Raw genomic sequence first — 22,281 nt, forward strand, 5'->3', positions numbered from 1 at the left:
TTCCGTTTTTATTTCACTATCATTTAATAAAGGTACCTGAAACCCTCGTAGTTAACCAATTAACAAAAGAAACGTCATTTAATTTTATTCCTTTCTTTAAAAAACAATACAAGTCAATAAAATTTAAAAATACTTTTTTCAACCCTGCCAATTCATTTGCCACGCGAAAGGGAAACGTACAGTGAACCATACTACAACAGCTCGTGGTTCTAGAAATTTCGTGCAAGATGTAAAATCGTCAAAGATTAGCCAAGGTCCGAGTGCCCCAGGGTAAAAAATTCTGAGGTCATACACATACCATTGAGTAACATGACGATTGTCAAATCAACTCGGCATGTCCTAGTCACTGTAGTGCGTCACCTTCACGATTTCCGAAGAACCATCAGGAGTTGCTGCATTGTTCCACATGGGTTGATTCCATCTCAAGCCTAGAGGAAAGTGTGTTTGTGTGTGTCGACAAATGCTCCTGAGTGCGCGTGATGTTCGTTTCCTGAAACGGATTATCATGCGACCAAAAAAAAAAAAAAAAAAAAAGTTTTTTCGAAATTCGGATGTTCAAAAAGAGTGGTTGAGCAAGGGACAGATTCCAGAATCAGTCGTCAAATAGGGCCGTTTTGAGCATAATTATAGGACCGTAATCATGCTTGTTTGATGGAACTGCGAGGAGATAACTCACTTCAAATTCGTTTCTAACGATCATACCGTCAGTGCCGACCTTTAATCCGAACAATTGTAGTGGATGTATGCTGTACCATGCCAAATATATCCGTAACTGTTGAGCCGAAAGCGCGTCCTGCTGCAACTGGCTAACGCAGAACCACACACGGCTGAAACAAATTTCAGGAACTTGACGGCATCGAATTTATGCCACAGTCGGCCATATAGTTCTGATCTTGTTCCTTCGGATAACTAACTATTTCGGCCTATGACGCAATTCCTGAAATCACGATGCTTCACCAACGAACAGGAAGTGGAAAAAGCAATGGTTGACTTTTTTTTGTTTCTAAGGATAAGACGTAGTATCGATACGGAATCGAGAAAATGGCAGGAAAGCGGCTGCAGACAGTCCAACATGACAGGCTATACTTTGAATGTTAACTGACCTTCATTGTATCGTAATAAATGCAAGTAAATGAAAGACATGACTAACCCTTGTAATTCGAAACCAAAAGTTCCTTGGAGGATTTATTACAACACGAAAATATCAGAAAGCATTATTAATACAGTGTATTTTGATAATTTTAAATATTAATTTATATATGGAAATTAAAGTGAGAGTTACGAATAAACCAAAAATGTGTTATGTAGTGGAGGGGAGACAATTCAGAATTTTTACCAGTCCTTTTCTGATCTTTGCTATCGAATCACTACAGGCCTGGAATCGAAAGTGGATTTAAAGCTCGATCGAAGTAGAGTTTCGATTGGAAATCAAGAGAAGATCACAGACTATTTTACTGAACGAATTTCTATCTAGTTATAAGCATGCATTTAGTGTATAATTGACAGTACTTTATCCTATATTCCGAGTTAAATACTACATGTTAATACTTTTGACTTGGTATTTATTAAGTGTTCTGCGTATTTATTATTATCATTTTACATAAGTTCTATATTTCCAACAGATAAAGAAAAAGTGGGCCGACTTAAAGTCAAGAAGTCGGGAACATGCAAGAAAGTTCTTCCACAACAATTATTCGAAAAAGGATAGAAGTCAAAATCGAGTTAAACCTCTGACATCCATTGAGGAGAGAGTGCTTGCTATAATTGGAGAAGAAGCGTCCGTAGGAATAGAAGGAGGTGGTGAGACATCGAGAGGTAATATATTTCTCCTGTACGAATCCTTTACATATTGCCCTGCAAACAGATCTGAAACCTTCAATCAAACGACTTAACACTTCTTTCCGTGTCTGTTTCTCATAATCTTTATCCTGCTACCAGGTACTCGCCTGATAAGTTTAGGATGTTTATATTTATCACATTTAGAGTGTGATGGAATGGAAAGTGATCCTACCCTTCCCAAGTTTATTGATCATAGCTGGTACAGTCCACAGCAAAAAACCTGCAACATGAGCATGAAGTTTACTGTGAAACGACGAAGTCTTTTGCTCCAAAATAAGTATGCAGGGGAGGACACCGAGGTTTCTCCTGGTGTGATTCGTGCCACTTAGACGTTATGTTCATTCCCTGGGCTGTTAGGCGTAGTTTCACAATAAAGCTAAATGCTCATGTTGCAGGGTTTTTTGCTGCGGACTGTACATCCGTAGTCAATAAATCTTGACCACCCACTTAAAAGAATGTAAGCGTTACTACTATACGTACAGCAGTTCAGTATTTTTGATAGAAATAAATGTCTTATAAAGTAATGGGATTTTTGAGAAATTCAACTTACTGCCACTGCGTGCTTTTATCCAGCAAAAAAGGAACATTAAGTAAATATGGCGGTTATTCTTTCATGTTTAACTAACCAAAATGATACTGTATGTTATTATCAAGGGAAAAGATACAAAGTCTGTTGTAAACAATGTACAAGACCAAAAAAAAAAAAAGGCTTTTAGTCTGGTAATAGTCAAACTAAACAACACGAAAGCACAATATATATATACTTTTCCATTCATCACATGCTAAAAATATTAATAAATCCACAGTAAGTCTAAAGAACCCATTCATGCAGCTTGTCAATTAAACGAATTTTTAGGCATTATAATAGACGAGCAGTTGAGATGGAATAGTCCTATCGAAGCAATTATACATAAACTGAACTCGAGGCTATATGCTTTAAGAGTGTTACAAGACACATTAACTTTATAAAGCTTAATATGAATTTACTATGGCTCAATATACCCTAATATTAGAATATGGCATTCTATTTTGGGGTAACGCAGCTGAAAGCAAATTATATTCAACAGAAACAGGGCATCCGTACCATTACAAACTTACATTAAACAACAAGCTGCAGATCGTAGTTTAAAAAGTTAATGATATTAACAGTTCCATCTGTTTACATATATGAAGTCGTTTTCAGTCTAACGCAAAATGGAGATGTGAAAAATCATTATAACAATCAAAACAAAGAGTCTTACTTTACTAGATTATAACTGGTACAGCAGGGCCCTAGATATCTGAAAAATAAAATATTCAATTCTTTGCCCAATCATGTAAAAACGGAGAAAAGCTTAAATAAATTTAAACAAAACGTATCTAATAGAGAAAGAATTTTATAGTATAAAAGAATACCGAGAAATATCTGTGTAACGATGTAAGATATTTTCCTATATTTATAATCACTTCTGTAAATCATGTTATTTATTATTAGTCTTACATAGTATTATGTACAGTCATGTCCAAAATGATTGTCGCATCTATAACTGTCTTCTTATAAGAATATAATTTGATAATGATTTTGCAGGGTACTTTTAATTCTGATACTATGTGTATAATCAGGAAATGTATATTTGTGGTAAATTTCATAGGAAAAGAATTATAAATACGAAAATTAGAATGAGTAAAACAAAATATTGCTAAATGGACAAGGAAGTTTTATGTTCGTTTTATTGTTCTTATTTACTGCTCTTTTGACATGAAATTTGCCACATACATGTCTTTGCCGATTATACATATACTAACATTGTAAGCAATACCGTGCGATTTCGTTATCAAATTATATTGCTACAACAACATATTTATAGACATACGACAATAATTTTGGACATGAGTGCACATGTGCACTGCTCTTCAAACACCATTTATTGGTTAGATAGAGTAAATAAATGAAATGAAATAAAATCTAATTTTTCTATAATACAGAGCTTCCAGCTGTCCTATTTTTCCACATTTTTCCTAGATTATGGAAATTCCTATATTAGCAATATGCTAACTGTGTTTTAGCATATTTTTTTCTGAGGGACTAATCACTAATCCTCAGTATTATTTTTTAATTTATTTTTCCTATCTTCCCATGTTCACTTTTTTCTTTGTTTTTCTTTGTGCTTATTCTTCCCCATAGAAGGTTAGCTAAGGAACCTTGCTCCAGTTTCTTATAACGCAAGTTTTGTTAGCATTTTCTTTCAGCAGTGCGTGCAGTAGTATTGGCTAGGCATCGAGGTATGCTGGTATTCATCAACATATCCCAATGCCTTCCAATGTTGCTGTACATAATATGCAGGGTTCCTACTGTCCTGGAAAAAAAAAAGTGTGTTCTGGAAATGCCCTAGAAAAGTCATGGAAAGCAGAAAATGGTGAAAATTCTGGAAATGTCCTGAAATTTATGTTGTATAACAGTTGTTAGAAGTGTGTATATATAATTTGCAGAGCTATGATGAATGAAATGCTGTTAACATTATTTATTTCAGAGGGAAATACGTTGATCAAATAATTCAATGTTTAATTAGATTCAATTATTTCATTACAGAAAAATAAGTTATCAATCTTTCTGTTCCATTATAAAGATCTGAAGTTCAAAAAGTAAAAGGTTATATTGTGCTGGTGCTGTGCCATCAGTTGTAGCTCAGAATACTTATCAAATGAACGCAACCAAATGGGGATGAAACTGATGCACAACACGGTACTTAACTGAGAAATTGTGGTTGAATTTAAATAAAAATTCAAATGTTTCTAATTTGAAAAATTACTGGTTGTGGGAAACAGGTGAGAAAGAGAAAGGATGTAATTAAGAAGTAGGAATGAGCACTAGCCTGATAATTCCAACGAAGCTGGCGTCGTCCTGGTCATCTGGAACGATGAAGGGTTTGCCCTGGAGGAACCTGGATGTTCTGTAACAGCCAACAACTGGAATTCAATCTTGCTGGACTGCTAGGGGCGTCGAACTCTCTCTGTGATAGGTCTCTGCGATAATATTCTTCTTCAACTTCATTCTACTACTCTGCTGACAAACTCAAAAGTGTCTGCGGCGATGAACCGGCAGAGTGGCATTCTTTAGACATGGAGTCAGTCGTCCTCCAATGGTGGGATCTGCTTGTCCGATGATCCTGCGCCTTCCTCAACTTCGTGGCGAATCCCCCTTGTTGTTGTGTCCTCATTGGTTTTGTGTGGCTCAAGAATGATGACTTCAGAGTTCAATGAATGGGGAAGTATCAGTCTATGCTTGAAGGTATGCAGAAATGCAATCAGGAAACTAGTCGAGTTTATTAACAAATGTGTGTTTACAGAGGCTGGCTGAGAATGTACAATCTTAATAAAAGTTTTTATTCCTTTGGATTTTCAAGAGTTCATGCTTCTGTTGTTGATAATGCAATTTAATAAAATAATTGAATTTACACTTCACATCTAATACACAGCTACTTCACAATATATACTCTCATTCTGTATTAATCTAAATCTTGTTTCCAGTTGCCCATTGGTGTGAAGGGTGGCCTTTTCTTATATTTTTTATATTTATATTTTTTCGGTGCTTCAGAGTATAATATTCTATTGTTTAACCCAAACTGTCTTATAGTTTTTCAGTGTCCTGCTGGGAGGCCTGATTATGTAATACGAGGGTCACTACAAAAGCTTTGAGATACTCATTTTTGTGGCACAGTATTTGAATTCCAACAATTGCGTTCGGTAGTGGTATCCAGAGCGAAGAAGCAAAGCAAGTTTCAACTCGCCTCGCTTATCGGCATGGCCGTATCGCCTTCCTTCACTTGTTTGTTGATGTGAACAGTATTCGGCTGTCTAGAATGGAGCTCGAAAGGGAACATTTTCGGGCAATGATCCTTTACGATTTCAAAAGTGGTTTAAACGAGACACAAAGCCTTGACCGTTTGCAGGGGGCATTTCGAGGCCTTGCTCCTTCCCGTGCTACAATTTTTCGGTGGTTTTGTGGATTCAGAAGAGGCCGGACACCACTTAAAGATGATTAGAGAGCTGAAAACATTGCCGCTGTGGAACAAATGATTCGAGAAAATCCTCGAACAACTTTCAAGGACATTGAATTTACAATGAACATTGGATCGCCAGCAGTAACAAAAATTCTTCATGATCCTCTTGGGCTCAGGAAGGTTTCATCTCGTTGGGTGCCTTGCACTTTGACTGAACAGCAGAAGCGCATGCGTGTGGAATGGTGTGAAAAAATGCGTGCAAGATTTGATGGAGGCAATTCTCGACGCGTCTCTGACATTGTTACTGGTGATGAGACTTGGATCTATCAATTTGACCCTGAAAATAAACGCCAGTCTACAGTTTGGATCTTTCCAGATGAAAATCCACCCACGAAAGTGAAGTGACCGCGAAGTGTGGGGAAGAAGATAGTCGCTACTTTCTTCTCCAAATATGGTCATTTGCAACTGTTCCACTTGAAGAACAAAGGGCTGTTAATGCTCAATGGTACACCACTGTTTGCATAACAAAAATGTTCCAGAAGCTTCGGGAACGGCGTCCAAGAACTGGATTGCATGGGATCCTGCTTCATCGTGACAACGCGTCCGCACACACGGCCAGCATCACAATTCAGTTTTTAGAATCTACGGAGGTCAAACTTAAGACATCCGCCGTATAGGCCTGACCTGGCCCCATGTGATTTTTTTCTGTTCCCCAGGATCATAGATCGCATGCGTGGGAAGAGATTTTGCAGCCCTGAAGAAACTGTAGTGGCTTATGAGAATGAACTTTCAACACTTGAAGAAAAAGACTGGCAACACTTTTTCCAAAAGTGGTTTTCGAGGATGCAAAAGTGTGTACAGTGTAATGGTGAATACTTTGAGAAAATATAAGTGTTAAATTGATTTTAAGTATGTAAGTTATTTCACATCTCAAAACTTTCGTAGTGACCCTCGCATATAAATGATTTATTAAATTCACATGAAGAAATTGCAAATGGGTTCGCTAAGTATTTTGGCAGTATTTATGATTCTACGCCACCTACACATACTTTAAATGAAAATTATGAATCGGTTATAAACTATAGCTTAACAATAACACCTGTCTCTCAATCAATAAAACAATTAAAATCTAGCTGAATTAGTTGTCCAGATGAACTTCTCACATATTAGTTTAAAGGTTCTATAACTGTTTTATCAGGCCGTGTTTTCATATTGTCAAACTAAAACACAATAACACACTGAGCAAGGCTATGTGATAATATGTAATAAAAAAAAAATCACGTAACAGTTTCAACACAATAACTGTGTCTTCATCAGACTTCCACTCCTTCTGGCTGCTTGGAAGTTAGTAATCTCTTATATACTCTTCGGAGATCAATTTTTAATTAGGCCCCGCTCCTTCATTAAAAAGTAACACTTGTGTTTTTCACTTTCACTTGTTAACCTCACACGTGTCCAGTTAAAAGATTACTCTTTGTTGGATACATTCTGTCCTTTAATTATCGTTGTTATATTCCCTTACTAATTTGTTCTCTTTCTTTCTTCTTCCTTTTCATTTCTCCTTCTTACACGAAGCGGGGTCCTCTAGGGACCCCAGGGGGTGATATTTGGTGATACTGCTGCAACTATGAGAACCAATTTATTCTCGATTTTCATATGTGCGCTGCATTCTTTTGAGATATCTGCTACATAATTAGATCAATGACACGTTCGTTAAAAAAGTACAAAAAAAAATTGAGAAATTAAAATAATACTTGGGGTCCCCAGAAGACCCCAGCTTGGTGAACAACGTTGATGATTTAGGCTTGGTACGTTAAGGGTTAAGTAGAATCTTCTCCTACTCTTTATTTATGGCCAATCCTGCATTTCAGTTCATCATGTATGGAATGTATTCATCATGTATTTTAAAAAGACGTTATGTATGGAATAACAATTAAGTAAGAAGTGTTATGTCAATAAGTTGGAACGTATTTTTCAATGTTTATACAACTATTATGTTATTATTTTAATTTCGTTTTTATTTAATTTGTATTTTACTTCGTATATTTAATTTTTTTTCTCAACATATATGTGTCTATATATATAAAAATAAAAGTGACTATGTGACTTCATAGCTCTTGAACCACCCATTCGATCTCGGGTCAATTTTTCAACATGGATGAGGTTCAGTCCTGGGATGGTTTTTATCATTTCACTTTAACGGTACAGCGTGGGGGGAGGGGATATAAAAATAAATAAAACTTAGCTCTTGAACCACCCGTTCGATCCCAGTCAATTTTTCAACATAGATGAGGTTCAGGCCTGGGATGATTTTTATCATTTTACTTTGACGGTACAGAGTGGAGGAGTGGGAGCAGGCCCGTGCTGGCCCACCGGGACGTGTCCCGGTGCGCCCTCCGAAACATTACAGTATAAATAAAGGTACAAGTTTTAGTAATAAATTCTTACATTTTAATGGTAAAGAATTCGTGAAAGGACAGTGCACCTTTTACATTAGGCGCCCTTGCGAAGCCACATCAAAGATGAACAATTTTATTCACTCTTCTGTATACCACAGTTCTGTACAAGAAATACATACAGTTACTGTTGGTAAAGAACCCGTGAAAGGTATAGTGCGCCCTTTACGTAAGGCGCCCTACGAAACATCACATTATAGATAAGTGGTTTTAATTATCCTGTGTACCAGTTTTGTTTAATAAATTCAAATAGTGACTGTTAATAAAGAACCTGTTAAGGATATCAGGCTTCCTTTATATAAGATGCCCTGCGAAATATCACATTATATATTTTTAAATTTTAATCTTCTGTATTTCAGTTTTATATTATAAATCCATACAGTTGCTATTGGAAGAGAACAGATAAAGAATATAATCACTTACAAAACTATTATGAAGTTATGTAGCTATCAAACGAAACAATTTGATACATCAAGATAGTTCAGATGCATTCATGAAATACTACATAGACACTAGTCTCTAATTTAGGATTTTCACGGCACCAAAGCTTTCACAGTCTTAATATGCATCCATATATCCAGCATATTGATTGTTACTATGTGTTTTAAAGCAGTGTTTGGATAATCAGTACCTATTGTATTTCTGAAATATAGCTATATTAATTTCCGTGAAATGTGGCCTTCCTGTTACCACGGCATGGCGCGCCCTCAGGTTGTGGATCGAGGAGAAGGCCTCTAAAAAAGAGGTTAGCTGCGAACATACTTGAATAAGCAGTCGCAGATGGACGATAAGGGATGATCTCCAGCTTGGGGATTTGGTGTGGAGCTAAGAGCGTCATCCTGTAAAAAGAGGCTTGTTCAGATATATTCGCAGAATCCTCGGAGCAGAACTGATAACTTGGCACGAACTATGCAAATTAAAATCGACATGAGATTTGGAACATGAAATATTAGAAGTCTCAATAAGAAAGGCGCGTTAAAATTGTAACGAATGTATTTAAAAATAGAGGATGGACCTAGTGAGATATCAGGAAGTTAGATGAGAAGGAAATGGAGAAATCAAGTCCATGATGGAAGAAAAGAGGATGGAAGGAAATTTTACATTCTTTTACGGGGAACGAATTAAGATATGTTTAAATGAATCCCAAAGTAAAGTCCGGGTAGGAAATTTTTTGTCTACAAGCTTTCACGTCGCTAACGGCCTGAAATAAGGAGATGCGTTGTCGCCATTATTATTTAACTTTGTTCTGGAGAACACTATAAGGAAAATCGAAAACAGTAATCAGGTCCTAGAGCTATTTTATATGTTTACCAAACATTGTTAGGGTCATCAAGTCTAGAAGGCTCAAATGGGCAGATCGTGTAGCAAAAATGGAAGAAATTAGAAACGCTTTCAAAGTTCTAACTGGAAATCTAAATGGGAAAACGACAATTAGGAAGAGAGGCGCAGATAAGATGACAATATTAAAACATTTCTCGCAGAGATTGGAATATAAAGTAGAAACTGGGTACAATTAGCTAAGGATAGAAATCAATGGAGAGCTTTTGTAAACGCGGCACTGAATCTCCTGTGTTCACAGGCCATAGAGCTATATTAAGTTGTTGGTATATTTAGCTTCTTTTTATTTGATAGAAATGTTATTACAGGAACTAAAAAGTTTTTGTATAGTAAACAGGATTTCGATTCGAGGTTTCCACAAATTAGCTATTTACGTTAACACTAAAACAAATTTGTTGATATAAAATGGTACCCATACTTTCTTTCTGTCTCTCTCTCTCTCTCTCTCTCTCTCTCTCCATATATATATATATGGGCGCCCTCTCAGTAGACTTGTTCACCGCCCTCATTAGTATCCCAGCACGGGCCTGAGTGGGAGATATAAAAATAAATAAAACTTAACTCTTAAACCACGCGACCGATTTCGATCAAATTTGCCTCATAGATGAGGTTCGGAATTTGGAAGTTTTTATCATTTCACTTCGACAGTACAACTTAGAGGAGGGGAGAGGTATTTAAAAATGATAAAAAATGACTGATATTAGTGTTGAATCCATAGTTTCTTAGTCGCTGAGACGAATAGTGACACTGCCTATGTAGTTTAAATACAAATTCAGCCCTTTATGTCCGAAATTAAACGTATTCTCCCCGTACGAAGAACGGGTATTCTGTTAGTATATGTAAGCCTATATATAAAATATGTAATTATATGAAAATATCTATGTTTTGTAAATAGAGTTTAGATGTGTAGAGAACTATTATAAATAAATAAATCCAGAGTACAAGTTTAACCTAAAGTTCAATTACAAAAGAGTAAATAAAGTGAAAACTATAAAAGAGAAATATGTAGTGTATTTGGGTGTGTGTTCGCTAATAGAATAAATAGTGTACTGAATCATTTTCATATGAATTTCTAATACATGTTCTGATTTAAGTTTAACTTGGTTCTGTAGTTTGTTTCATTTGATTTCATTTCAAAATATATAGGATTGTTATTACTTTATTTTTCAAGCAACCCACAATGAAGCTCGAAGTGATAGCGAAGCAGGATGTTCCATTTCTGAAGATGAGGCCAATATCGAAGTTGTTGAAGTGCACCCAGGTATGTTTGAAAGTTCAAAATTGGGTAAGTTCGGAAAAGATAATAATGTATATTTTACATAAGTGAATAGTTATAAGTTGTTAATACGTAACTTTCGTACTTCACTTCAAATAGAAACATTGTACATAGTCCAGAGCCCACTGTATTTATGAATTTGCAATTAGAGGATAGATAAGAATTAGAGGTGGGATCAAATTGGCCTCTGGAACATTTCTTGAGAAGCTATGAAACAAGCAAGACAGTGAAGCGAAAGTTAGTTTGAAGCAGGGTGGAAAAAAGAAAAACATGATCAAATCTTTCTTCTCGTATAATATAAGTCACGAAATGAAATGTATATGTTATATTACATCACCTTTCATTTAAACATTTGGCATTTCAATATAATAAAATTAAAAATGCGGTGGGGGCAGCTATGTATAAACCTCAAAAAGAGAACATTTTTCCCATTTTCCTAAAACCTCTGGGGAAGCGTAAGCCGAAACACATACATAACCATCGAGATCTTTTCTTATTCCGAGAAGGAAGTAGTATTAAATGTTAATTATGCCATTTAAGTGAAAGTATTGGGGTTGAATTTTGAATTAATTCCCAATCCTGTTTCAATCCCAAACAATGTTTCTTAAGCTTAAGGAAAAAAGTACGGCAACTTTTATCAACATGACACTTCGTTTTTACAAACGTTACTGATATTTGGCAGGGGCATATTTTTAAAAAATCAGAACTAGCTTGCGGCACGAAATACATATAAAATACATAAATTTCGCCAAAAGTTGTAAAATATTTTTTACAAAAAAGTTTCGGAGAGGGGATCGGACCCCCTGTAAATACGCTCCTATTATCTGGGAACAGACAGAAGCGCACACAAAAGAATTTTCGTCTTAAATGTTGATGGTGATTTGCCTGGTGGAATAGTTAACTATTTAAAAACCGTATGTTAAAAATAAGAAAGCAGATAGCCCCGTTACCCGTTCAAAACGGGATTTTCCCTAATCATCCTCTGCACGACAGTCGTTTTCATAGTGTGCTGTACATATATTTGCGTCTCACTATATTACTATTATCTTCCATGATCCAAATAACAGAATAGAAACAAGATTTTACGTATTTTCACCTTACATTAATTTACTTTGGAAATTGATTTAAATAAGCGATTTTTATTTTAAAATTCAAGTTATTTAAATCGTGATTTATATCAGACTGATTTAAATCAATCCACCCTGGTTTGAAGTCATATGATATTGATTTAATTCAGATTGGAAAAACAATTTCATACGAAGATAATTCTAAAGCGTTAAATTCTTTAGGGTTTTTACGGATACCAAGAAAAGAAACGTTCGCATCTTCCATTAATTAAATAGAAAATATTATGTCTGTCTTTTAAATTCCTAAGCTATACATAAAAAGACTTACAGAACGTCTGTCTGTCCGTTAATCTATCGACAAGTATCAGACCAAAAACGGTAAGAGATGGCGAGAAACGATTTCTCGGAATCTATTCTGCTTCCCGAGAATAGGTTGCATCTCGTCTCTTAACACACTATGCAAACCAATGGTATAAATAGACCATTTCCGGTTTTAAGGTTGATCGCTATAGAGCGAAATGGTATGAAATAGCAAAAACGGTTTGTTTTCTGCAGTCTATTCTGTGTCTCTCTACTCACTTCTCTGTCTCTCTACTAAAAACGGAAGTGGCAAAACTCAGGATTGGCTGGTTTAAACTTTTGAAAAAAATATTTTAAGAAATGATTTCAACCAAAAGAAATAAAGTTAAAAGCAAAAATATCTCAAAAATATTCTGAACTTCATAGTGACGTTTCCATATATCTCAGACTATCTAAAATATCTTTTCTCATTCATTGTAAACCTAGCAAACATGAATGTAAGTAATGTATTGCAACCAATAGTATTTTCTGTATATGTGTATGTATAATGCAAGTGATTCATATGTTTATTCACCTCTTTTATTGATATGTAAATTGAATTTAAGACGCTGTATTTCTGGCTCGGTGAGTTCATATGTTTCCGTAGACTAAATTAGGTCTTCTGGAGTCTTTTGAAATTGTCCATTTATTTTAATGATGTGTATAACTCTGTTGTGAAATTGTCTAGTTTGTCCTTTTGAAGTGGGTCTTAAAATATTCACAAGTATATCAATAAAACTTATTTCTATCAGACGCCCTCCGTGGATGAGTCAGGAGACTCATCGCCTTTGTAATCAAGGGATTCCGTGTTCGAGTCGAGATGGAGGACAATTTCTCTCGGGTGCAAAGCGAGTAGTGGTTCTGATCCTATTTTAATCTGTAGGTTCTTCCTCTTCATAACTGTTGTTGCATAAGAAGGTTAAGGGCAAATAAACGTATTTCTATCCATATATAATCTAAATAAATAAAGCAAATCTATTTAAACCAAAAGTTAAAAAAAGAACTGTAAATGTTACTATATTTTTCGATTTTAATATTGATCTTCATAGAGAAAGAATGGAGGGAGATACTAAAAACGGCTTTTGACGGATTCATCGTTCCAAGAGCAGTTTTTTTTTTTTTTTTTTTTTTTTTTTTTTTTTAAATCTTTATACCTCTATTCAAACTGAAAGTGGTGAAAATCTACGATTTCCTTTTTCAACATTGATTGCCATATTAAAATGACGTAATAGATAGCGAGAAGCAGATATATATATATAAATGTGAATTCAGTTCCTCATAGATAGGTTTTTTCTCCAGTTTTATTCTTGTGTTGCAACCGGAAGTGGCCAGTTTCGGTTTCATTATTGATCTTCATCGAGCGTAAACTGCAAGAGTTAGCACGGAATTTCTTTTTAGTGAAGGTTCACGCCCAAAGATACGTTTCATCTTGATCTTTATACCTCTGTTCAAATTATAAGTGGTGGAAATTACGATTTCCGGTTTCGACACTGAACAACATAGTGAGAAAACGATAATTTCAAAGTAGGAGTAGTTCATTGAAGTGTATTCACTATCGCATGGATAGCTTTCATCTTTCATGGACCAGTTTCGTTTTGAATATTGACCCTCCATAGAGCTGAAACGGTAAAGGATAGCAAGAAATAAGTTTTTGATATGGATTCAGCGTCACAAGAATAAATTTCTTCGTGATCCTTATTCCGCTATTCAAACCTGTACTGGTGGAAACTACGATTTCCAGTCTCAATACTGATCGCCATAGTATCACACGGATAGGACTATCTTCAACTTTCTTGTTCTGTTGCAGCCGAAAGTGGTAAAAAATCTAGCACCACTTCTGATTTTAATTTTGATCTCCGTAGACAGAAATCATAATGCTGTGCAGGAATGATGGCATGGCCAGCTCAATGATACACGGTTTATCTAAATTCAGCGTCCCAAGTACAAGTCCCATCTCTGGCCTTAATCATCTGTTAAAATCGGAAGCTATAGGTCTACTACGTCCGATTTCATTATTGAGTCCGCATAGTGTGGAAATCAACGTAAAACGAAACTCACTTGTATTCATAATTGTACCAAGCCTTTAACTCGGTTCGTGTTACGTATGGTCTTAAAAACAAAAATGACATGAAATTGCATGTTCCAAATTTTAAACTTCTAAAACAAACCGGAAATTGAATTTCTTAAAGTATAATTTAGTAGATTTTTATCAATTTTTAAGATTGTTTAAAGTATATACTTGGAGCAAAACTGAATAATATTTCAGCATTGTTCCGATCCACCAATCAATATATCTTATGGAGGATTGACTGAGCATATGATGATATCCAGTATAGTTTTGTTTCTGTAACGATGAACCTTATTCGTTTCTAAAACTATGGTTAACTAGTAGTGGATTGAGGTTTTTTTTTTAATAATAATAATAATAATAATAATAATAATAATAATAATAATAATAATAATAATAATAAATGCCTCATAGAATGCTGAAAATAAGCCTGTGTACGATAATGGTAATATAGATTTAAGTGTTCACTCTTCCTATATTTCGTCAGTTGATTTTGTTCATTTTTACACTGTGAAACCGGAACTGAATGATAGATGGAAGTATTGATAAATGATGTTTGTATGTTTATTTTTTCAGATATGGACATGTTCATGGTTAAAGAAGAGCCGGTAGACAGTGTATTACCAAATGTCACTCCAACAGTAGAAACACAGAAACCAAGCACAGACAAATCAGACCCGACGTCAGTGAAAAGAAGGAAGCAAGCTAAGAGTTCTCTTTTGAATTTGATTGAGGAGCAAAATATGTACCTGAGAGAAATTTCCTCGTCATTAAAGGAACTAGTTTCAGTTATGAAAGAAAAACAATAGATAATATTTTGTGTAGAAACTACAGGTCTTCGAGAACGTTGAGATATCGTGATGCTGTTTAGGAGTAACAGCATGGCCAGTTGAATGGTACACAGTTTTATCTGGCAACCCAGATATTTTGTTGCAATTTCATAAACGTCTTGCAGGGAGAACAGGTAAACCGTGGCGCGGTGATTTCTAAAACGAGTGAACGTGGAAGCTGAACCATGCACAGAGTATTGTGTGATGAGGTTGGAATAGTCATGGAATTGGCATTTTGAGGTTCGTTTCATCATTAAATTAAATTCAACGTGATGTATAGTTCATGAAAGTGATCAAGAATGGTGACAACCGTGCAGGGAAAAAATCTCGTGTATGTTATGGCTGGTGGAACACCAATCAGTGATTACAGTTAAAGGAAGGGCTAGTATTGGGAACCACCTCACATACAAACATTTGACTTTGGTACAAACAATTCGAGGAAACCAGTAGTATGACAAACAACATTCTATCGGCAGACCCATTACATCAGAGGAAACTGGAAAAAATAAGACCGTCTTGTAAACGTAGTTCACAAAATTAGTCATAGTACCCAGTTAAGTCTTCCACCGATGACAGTCTATGACTTGATTCACAAGAGATTACGCTTGCATGCGTACAAAATTCAATTCTTGCATGAAGTGAAAGCAGAAAACAAATTGTGGAGAAACATGAATTTGCTGTGAACATGATTCAGAGAACTGATATCGATGATTATTTTTTGTCAAATATCACCTTCTGTGGTGAAGTTATCTTCCATGTCAACTGGCATGTTAATGGGCAGAACTGTTGCATATGGGGGTTTGAACAACCACGAACATATTAGACTTACCCAAGAATATCGTCTGGTGTGGTCTAACTAAAAATCAAATAACTAATCGCATTTTCTTTGCCGAACAAACTGTCACCTCAAATCCATACCTGGACATGTTGGAACTGCTTGTTTTTCTACAATCGTTGCTTTAAAATTATCTTCTAGCACGATTGGAGATCAATGGATCGGACGTCAAGGACCTATTCTTTGACCCCAAGAAGTCCCGACCTTTACATTTTTTTCTCTCTTCTCATTATGTACCGTATTAAAATTGATAACGGGGACCACCTGATAGCAAGAATCGACGAGACGATCGGCACTTTACTCTAGATATGCTCGACAGGGTTTGGTGCGAAATTGATTATCGGCTGAACATGTATCATGCTGTGAATGATGTACACATAGAAACATACTGACATGGAGACAAATTTTAAACTTTTTTGTCACAGTATAGTGGATTCTGGTAGCATTTGCTTTTATGATGATATTTGAGTCGCCATGCAAAACTGTGTATAATTCAATTACCCAAGTGCCATCACTCCTGCACAGCAACTCACGAAACTCCACAATTCTTTCTCCAAGACCCTATATGTTTATAATAGTTCATTTTATTTTCTTACAGCGCCTGATACTACAGGACTATTATGTTTCTTGTGTTAAGTGCAAATCTGGTGATAGTGTGTATATAAAAGAAACGTAATTTTATAAGAATTCCACGATAAATTATTTCAGAGATTATGTAGGTTTTATCTAAATTAATAGTATCAGTAACTTTCTGAGAGTATTTGTTGACGCGAAATCACAAATACACAATTAATCTATTTCCTTATTGTATAATAAACATGCAGTTCCGTATTTGCGCATACTTCTGAAACTTGTAGCGTGGGGTCTTTATTTATTTTATTTTATTTTTTTTTTCTAACCTACAGCCAAGAAAACAATTTGTTGGGGGTGGAGAAACCACCTCGTTCAAGGTTTGTCTTTTCTCTGGAATAAAAAATTCTGTTTTATTCTTGAAAAGATTTCGTCTTCTTCGTTCAATGGAAATAGGTCCGAACTGCTACTTATTTATTTAAATTGAAATTTTGAAGGAGTCTAAAAGTTACCAGGTAAAAAAGCCGTGAAGGACACCTTCGTATTATTTTTAAAATCAGTATTTCCCCCCCTCCTTTCTAACTTAAAGTAAAGTTTGTAAGCAGTCATTTTTAAGTCTTAATTGGCCTGAAGGTTTTTTACTGTTCAGTCTTTCAGCTGATTTTGGGAACAAATGAAAAAGAATCCACTTTTGTTCAGCTGATTGATAGGGTCAATTTTATTACTATTAATAGTTGTTGCCGTATGTCATTTGCTTTCTTTTCAAAGGAAAAGAACGTGAAGAAGACTACTTAACTGTTCTGATGTATATTCAGTGTTGTCTTCCTATAATACTCACAACTACATGTAATTGTTTTCAAATCGTAAAAATCATAACTAGAAGAAAATGTTTACAGCATGATTGGATTTCTTTTATAATTTTTTGATTGATTCGGTGTTTATCGTCTCTTTCAGCACCAAACCTATATGATACGTGGACTTACAGCGTAACATGGGATCTGAATGAAATAGGCTCCCACCGGGAATCAAACCGAGCCTCCCTCGCCGAATGCGTGTATGCTAACCATATAGTCACAATGATTTTTTTTTTTTTTTTTTTTTTTTTTTTTTTCACATTGCTTTATGACGTTACCTCGAATGGTAAATAGTCATGGGAGTTACTATATCAGCTCAAGCAGTAAACAGTTTGGCAATTATTCTGCCTTTGATCCACTTGTAAATTCGTGAAAGCAAAGGGCAATGAAATGAGAGTCGAATGTATCAACTCTCCCATGCGTGTGGCAGCCAGATAAACCTACTTTATCTTTACATCATCTTTCCACTATAGCACTTTAGGAAAAAAGAGGAAACGTAATAATCTAAACTCGGATGTAGTCCAGTATTGCTATTTTGGCACCTGTTACTTACTAGATTACTTCGTGACCCACATAGGAGAAACGATTCCAAGTATTTAAACTACGTACATCTAATTTTATTTTCATCTAAACGAAAACCTGTGCCAAATTACGAACTCCCATATTCTGCCAGTAGATGTTTTGAAAAATAAATCGAATTTAAGAGAATCATTTTTTGCCCTTGCCAACACAGGTAAAAAAAAAAAAAAAAAAAAAAAAAAAAAGTCACAATATTTACAGTAAACACGCGAGTTTAGTAACAACTTATTTTTAAAATTACACACAATAGATAGTCTAAAAATACAGTATTTAATAAACGCAGCAATGATTACACAACCTGAATAACAAATAAAAATGATTTTATAATTTAGTGCAGTACACAAAATCATAGTACTTGTATATTACTGAAGTTCGTGTTCATTAGAATTACTTAGTAAATGGATAAATTTTTTGTTGAATGAAAAAAACAATAAATTTAACGAACTGAACTACACCATTATAATTTCGAGTTTTTTTTTTTTTTTTTTTTTTTTTTTTTTTTTTTTTTTTTTCGTTTAAGTAAACCTGATATTGATGAATCGTTCTCTCATGTGGTGCTCCTGCACTTCCCTTCCCTGGTATGGCTTTTCAACAATATTCATCATATCTGCAATTGGAATATTAAAAATTGCTCCTGATCTAATAAAATGTTATGTAGAACGTAGAATGCAACGAAAATTTTACATAATTTTCTGTCGTATACTGGAAACGATTTTATTTATGAAGACGTCTATCTTCAAAAAGCAAACACTGTTCAGTTACAACTCGGGTCTCCTTATGACATGTATTATATCAAGCTTCAGTCTGTGGATTGGGTATAAGGGTTAATTGTCTCGTTTCGAAGGATTCCCATTATTTTCTACTAACCACGCAATGTTCTATTTTACATTCATTTCTTATTGTAGAGGATTTCCAATAAAGGAGTCGTGAACGGATTAGGGAAGCGATCACATACATCTAGTGATTTTGTGTTTGCTTCACACATCACTTAAACATTCGCTGAATGGCGTCCTTCTTGTTCGCGTAGGCATCTGCGCGATTTGACGTTGGTCTTACCCATATGGATGCAGTCTATTGTATATAAATAACAAGGAATCCTTTTATTGGTCAATATTAAATACGCTTGAACATTTATAAGGGCCACATAGCATTGAATATATAGTTCTTAAAATTTCTCATTAATTTGTACGGATGGAACTCCAATACCTACCAATATTGACACTCAAAATGTTGAATTAAAACGTAAAAACGAGTATGGTGGTGAAGTAATGGGAAAAAGTCCGCGTAGTATTATATAAATGTGTACGAAAAGGTAGTGCTTTAAAAAGACAGCTATCATGATGACACTGTTGAGTGAAAAAGGGCATAGATTACGCAATTCCTGATCTATGAGTCTCATGTAATTATCAGATATTTGAGAAATACAGTCACACTTAGAAAAACAGACCTACCCAACTAAGATAACAGATTTGATATAGCACAATTGATTATATTCAGGTACTGTTAGAACTAATATAAATCCTCCGTGGTAAGTTGTACAGGAGTGATCCGTCACAATGGAAGGAAATAGAGGCAATAAATACAAGATAGTTTTGTAACAACTGTAGTGACTACTCAAGTGTATGAATCCGTATGTGTAATGTTGTGTCCATACAATAATTGCGAATGGCGCCCTAACCTGCAGTGCTACTAGCATTGGCTGGTGGACCCCAGATTTTTAATCTGCAGGGTGATATTCTCAGTTTGCACAAAATTCCCCTATGAGCTGTACCTTTTAATAACAAAATGGGATGAGAAACTATCTTAACCTAAGGTACTGTACTGTACTTATTATATTCTACTTAGCTCTTCTGTACGAATACTAACGTAGTACCATTCTTCGAAAAGAACACCCCTCGTTAACCAAAACTCCTTAAGCTAATATTATTTCATCCTCATAGTAACAATTAACAAAATGGATAATGTTACAAGTATATAACACCAGTATTCTGCAAAACCTACAACAGCAGATAAGAAATGCACTGGTCCTTAAATACAAATTGTTACTATGAGGATGAAACCTGTAACTTGCCACTGTATTTTGTACAGAATGCCGCTATACAGCTGCTATCCCTTGCCCCTTTAATTGAAATAAATATATGAAACATACCTGTTTTCTGTGGTATTCCTGGAATTTAATCTCACTCAATTCTGTTATTGTTCTTCTACAATTCTTGGGAATTTTTGAGATCTTGGTACTAGTTGAATTAATTTATTAGTCACGCTTCCAATTATTAGCTGTACAGATGACATATCCATGCATACATATTCATGGAAAGCTGTCACATGCGAACAATGATGAGGCTATTAGTAACTGCGTATCTGCAGCTACTGAATTGTTTCTGCTAGTTTCCTTTCCAAGTCCACCTGTTAATCCAAAGATAAACATCATCACGTAATTAATCACTTCTCACTTTTTCGGTGCTCTCTACAATCAAATAGCACAAAGCAGTTGCCTTTTTATTCATTAATTTTGCTCTGAATATCGGATTGTGAGCTTTTCAACATGATCGCAAGGATTTTACTACTTGACTATTACCCAAATCTTGAAAATGGAGCGATTACACAAGCCAGTATTTAATCGGCTCTAATAATTCGTATTAGATCTACCTGTGTTCCCTATATGTATTAAAAGGTTCTATTGTAGTTCTAAATTATTACCAAGAATGTTGAATATTTTCAGTTCTGGTTCAGCCATAGTTTATAATCATAGGACCAAAAAAATTCCTATATCCATTTTTCATAATCTTATTGACTATTTAAAAAGTTTAATACCAACTGAACACCCCTGACATGAACTAGGAAAGGCTTATTCGGACCGCTTGTTGATTTGAAATCCTGAATATATGGTTAGCATAGTGATTCTTTTTATTTATTTATTTGCCCAGCCCCTAACTTAAGATTTTCTAAAATTATGATGTTTCCCGCTGTGCACTTTTTTCTTACTTTATTACTATTTTATTCAAAGGGTTTGTGACTGAAAGAAATAAAAGAGAAAAACCTAGACCATAAAAGAATTTTAAACATTGGAAAAATAAAAAAAGTAAAAAGTGAAAACAAAACAGAAATAATTAGAATAGAATCAAAATTGTGCGTTTTGAAATTGTTGTAACATTTGTAACCAGGTATATTTTCAAAACAATTTAAATATTACTGCACTGGTCATCAGGTATCTATAGGAGGGATAGCGACGACCCCTTTAATTTATGATTTTACAATCGAATTGCATTTTTATTTATTTATTTTTTAGTTCGAAATCATTTATGTATTATTTTGTTGCAAATCTTTACGATTCAAAAATTATAAAGTAAAGGGTTCTTCACCATCTTTTCAATATTTACATAAATGTAAACATGTGTCTGTAAAAATTAAAAATAAAATATTTTTCTGTCATTTTTAACTGATTTTTTTTTTTTTTTTTTTAATATTTTTAATGGTCCTAAATTCTTGAATTGCCCCCTAAAATATCAAACTACGGTCCACGTTGGAAATCACGGGGTTAACATAAGGACCCATCACTGTTCGTGGTGAGTTTCCTGACCGGAGTCTACTTACTTTTTTTTTTTTTTTTCAGATAGCACAGAGAAAACATACAAACTTTCTCTATACGCTGTTGAAAATAGCACAGAGAAAACATACAAACTTTCTCTATACGCTGTTGAAATTCTTTTTAATCGTCTACACGGTAAAATCATCAATTAGCGTTCGATTTCATCCAAGGAGTTGGCTTTGCCATCAATTTTCGCACATGTCGTAATGAGTTGTCATAATAATCACCTTGCTTTCATCTCTTCGTTTGTCTGATTAGCAGACTCAATGCGGAAACCCTACTGCATATTTATTTGTGTATATTATTGTAGCTATTAGTAACTTAAATACAAGCAATCCCATATTTATTTCATTTCATTTTCCTGCGTATCTTGTCTGTGCACACCATCAGTCTACGACTCCTTCACCAGTTGCCAGTGTACGGTTAGATACAAAATATCCACACAGCTGACGTCAGATCGAAAGTTAGTTCCTTCGTTGCAAGTAAGAGACGCTACTGTATACTGGTTACACAATATTTGATGTTTCTCAGTGAGTTTACTGTTTTTATATATTATTTGTCTATGCTAGATGTTCCCAATGTCCTTACGACGCTGAGTAAACGTCACATTCCCAAACTGCAAACGTCATCTAGATTTCCCCAATAACTAGTGATTGCACTT

At 34.9% G+C, this 22,281-nt stretch overlaps 1 protein-coding gene across 2 annotated transcripts in view; it reads left to right on the top strand.

The window, feature by feature from the left end:
* The window catches only part of LOC145666849 (uncharacterized), a 51,504-nt gene extending 30,034 nt beyond the window's left edge, over positions 1-21,470 (top strand). For both annotated transcript variants that reach the window (XM_081734424.1, XM_081734423.1), the window contains exons 2-4: positions 1,623-1,815; positions 10,785-10,874; positions 14,940-21,470. In XM_081734424.1, coding sequence (XP_081590550.1) covers positions 1,623-1,815; positions 10,785-10,874; positions 14,940-15,172 — 516 coding nt within the window. In that variant the 3' untranslated portion in view covers positions 15,173-21,470. The remainder of the gene's footprint in view (positions 1-1,622; positions 1,816-10,784; positions 10,875-14,939) is intronic.
* Positions 21,471-22,281: the final 811 nt, after the last annotated feature.

The sequence above is a fragment of the Thermobia domestica genome, chromosome 12 (genome assembly GCF_964235325.1).
Source record: "Thermobia domestica chromosome 12, izTheDome1.hap1.1, whole genome shotgun sequence".
Lineage (NCBI taxonomy): Eukaryota > Metazoa > Arthropoda > Insecta > Zygentoma > Lepismatidae > Thermobia > Thermobia domestica.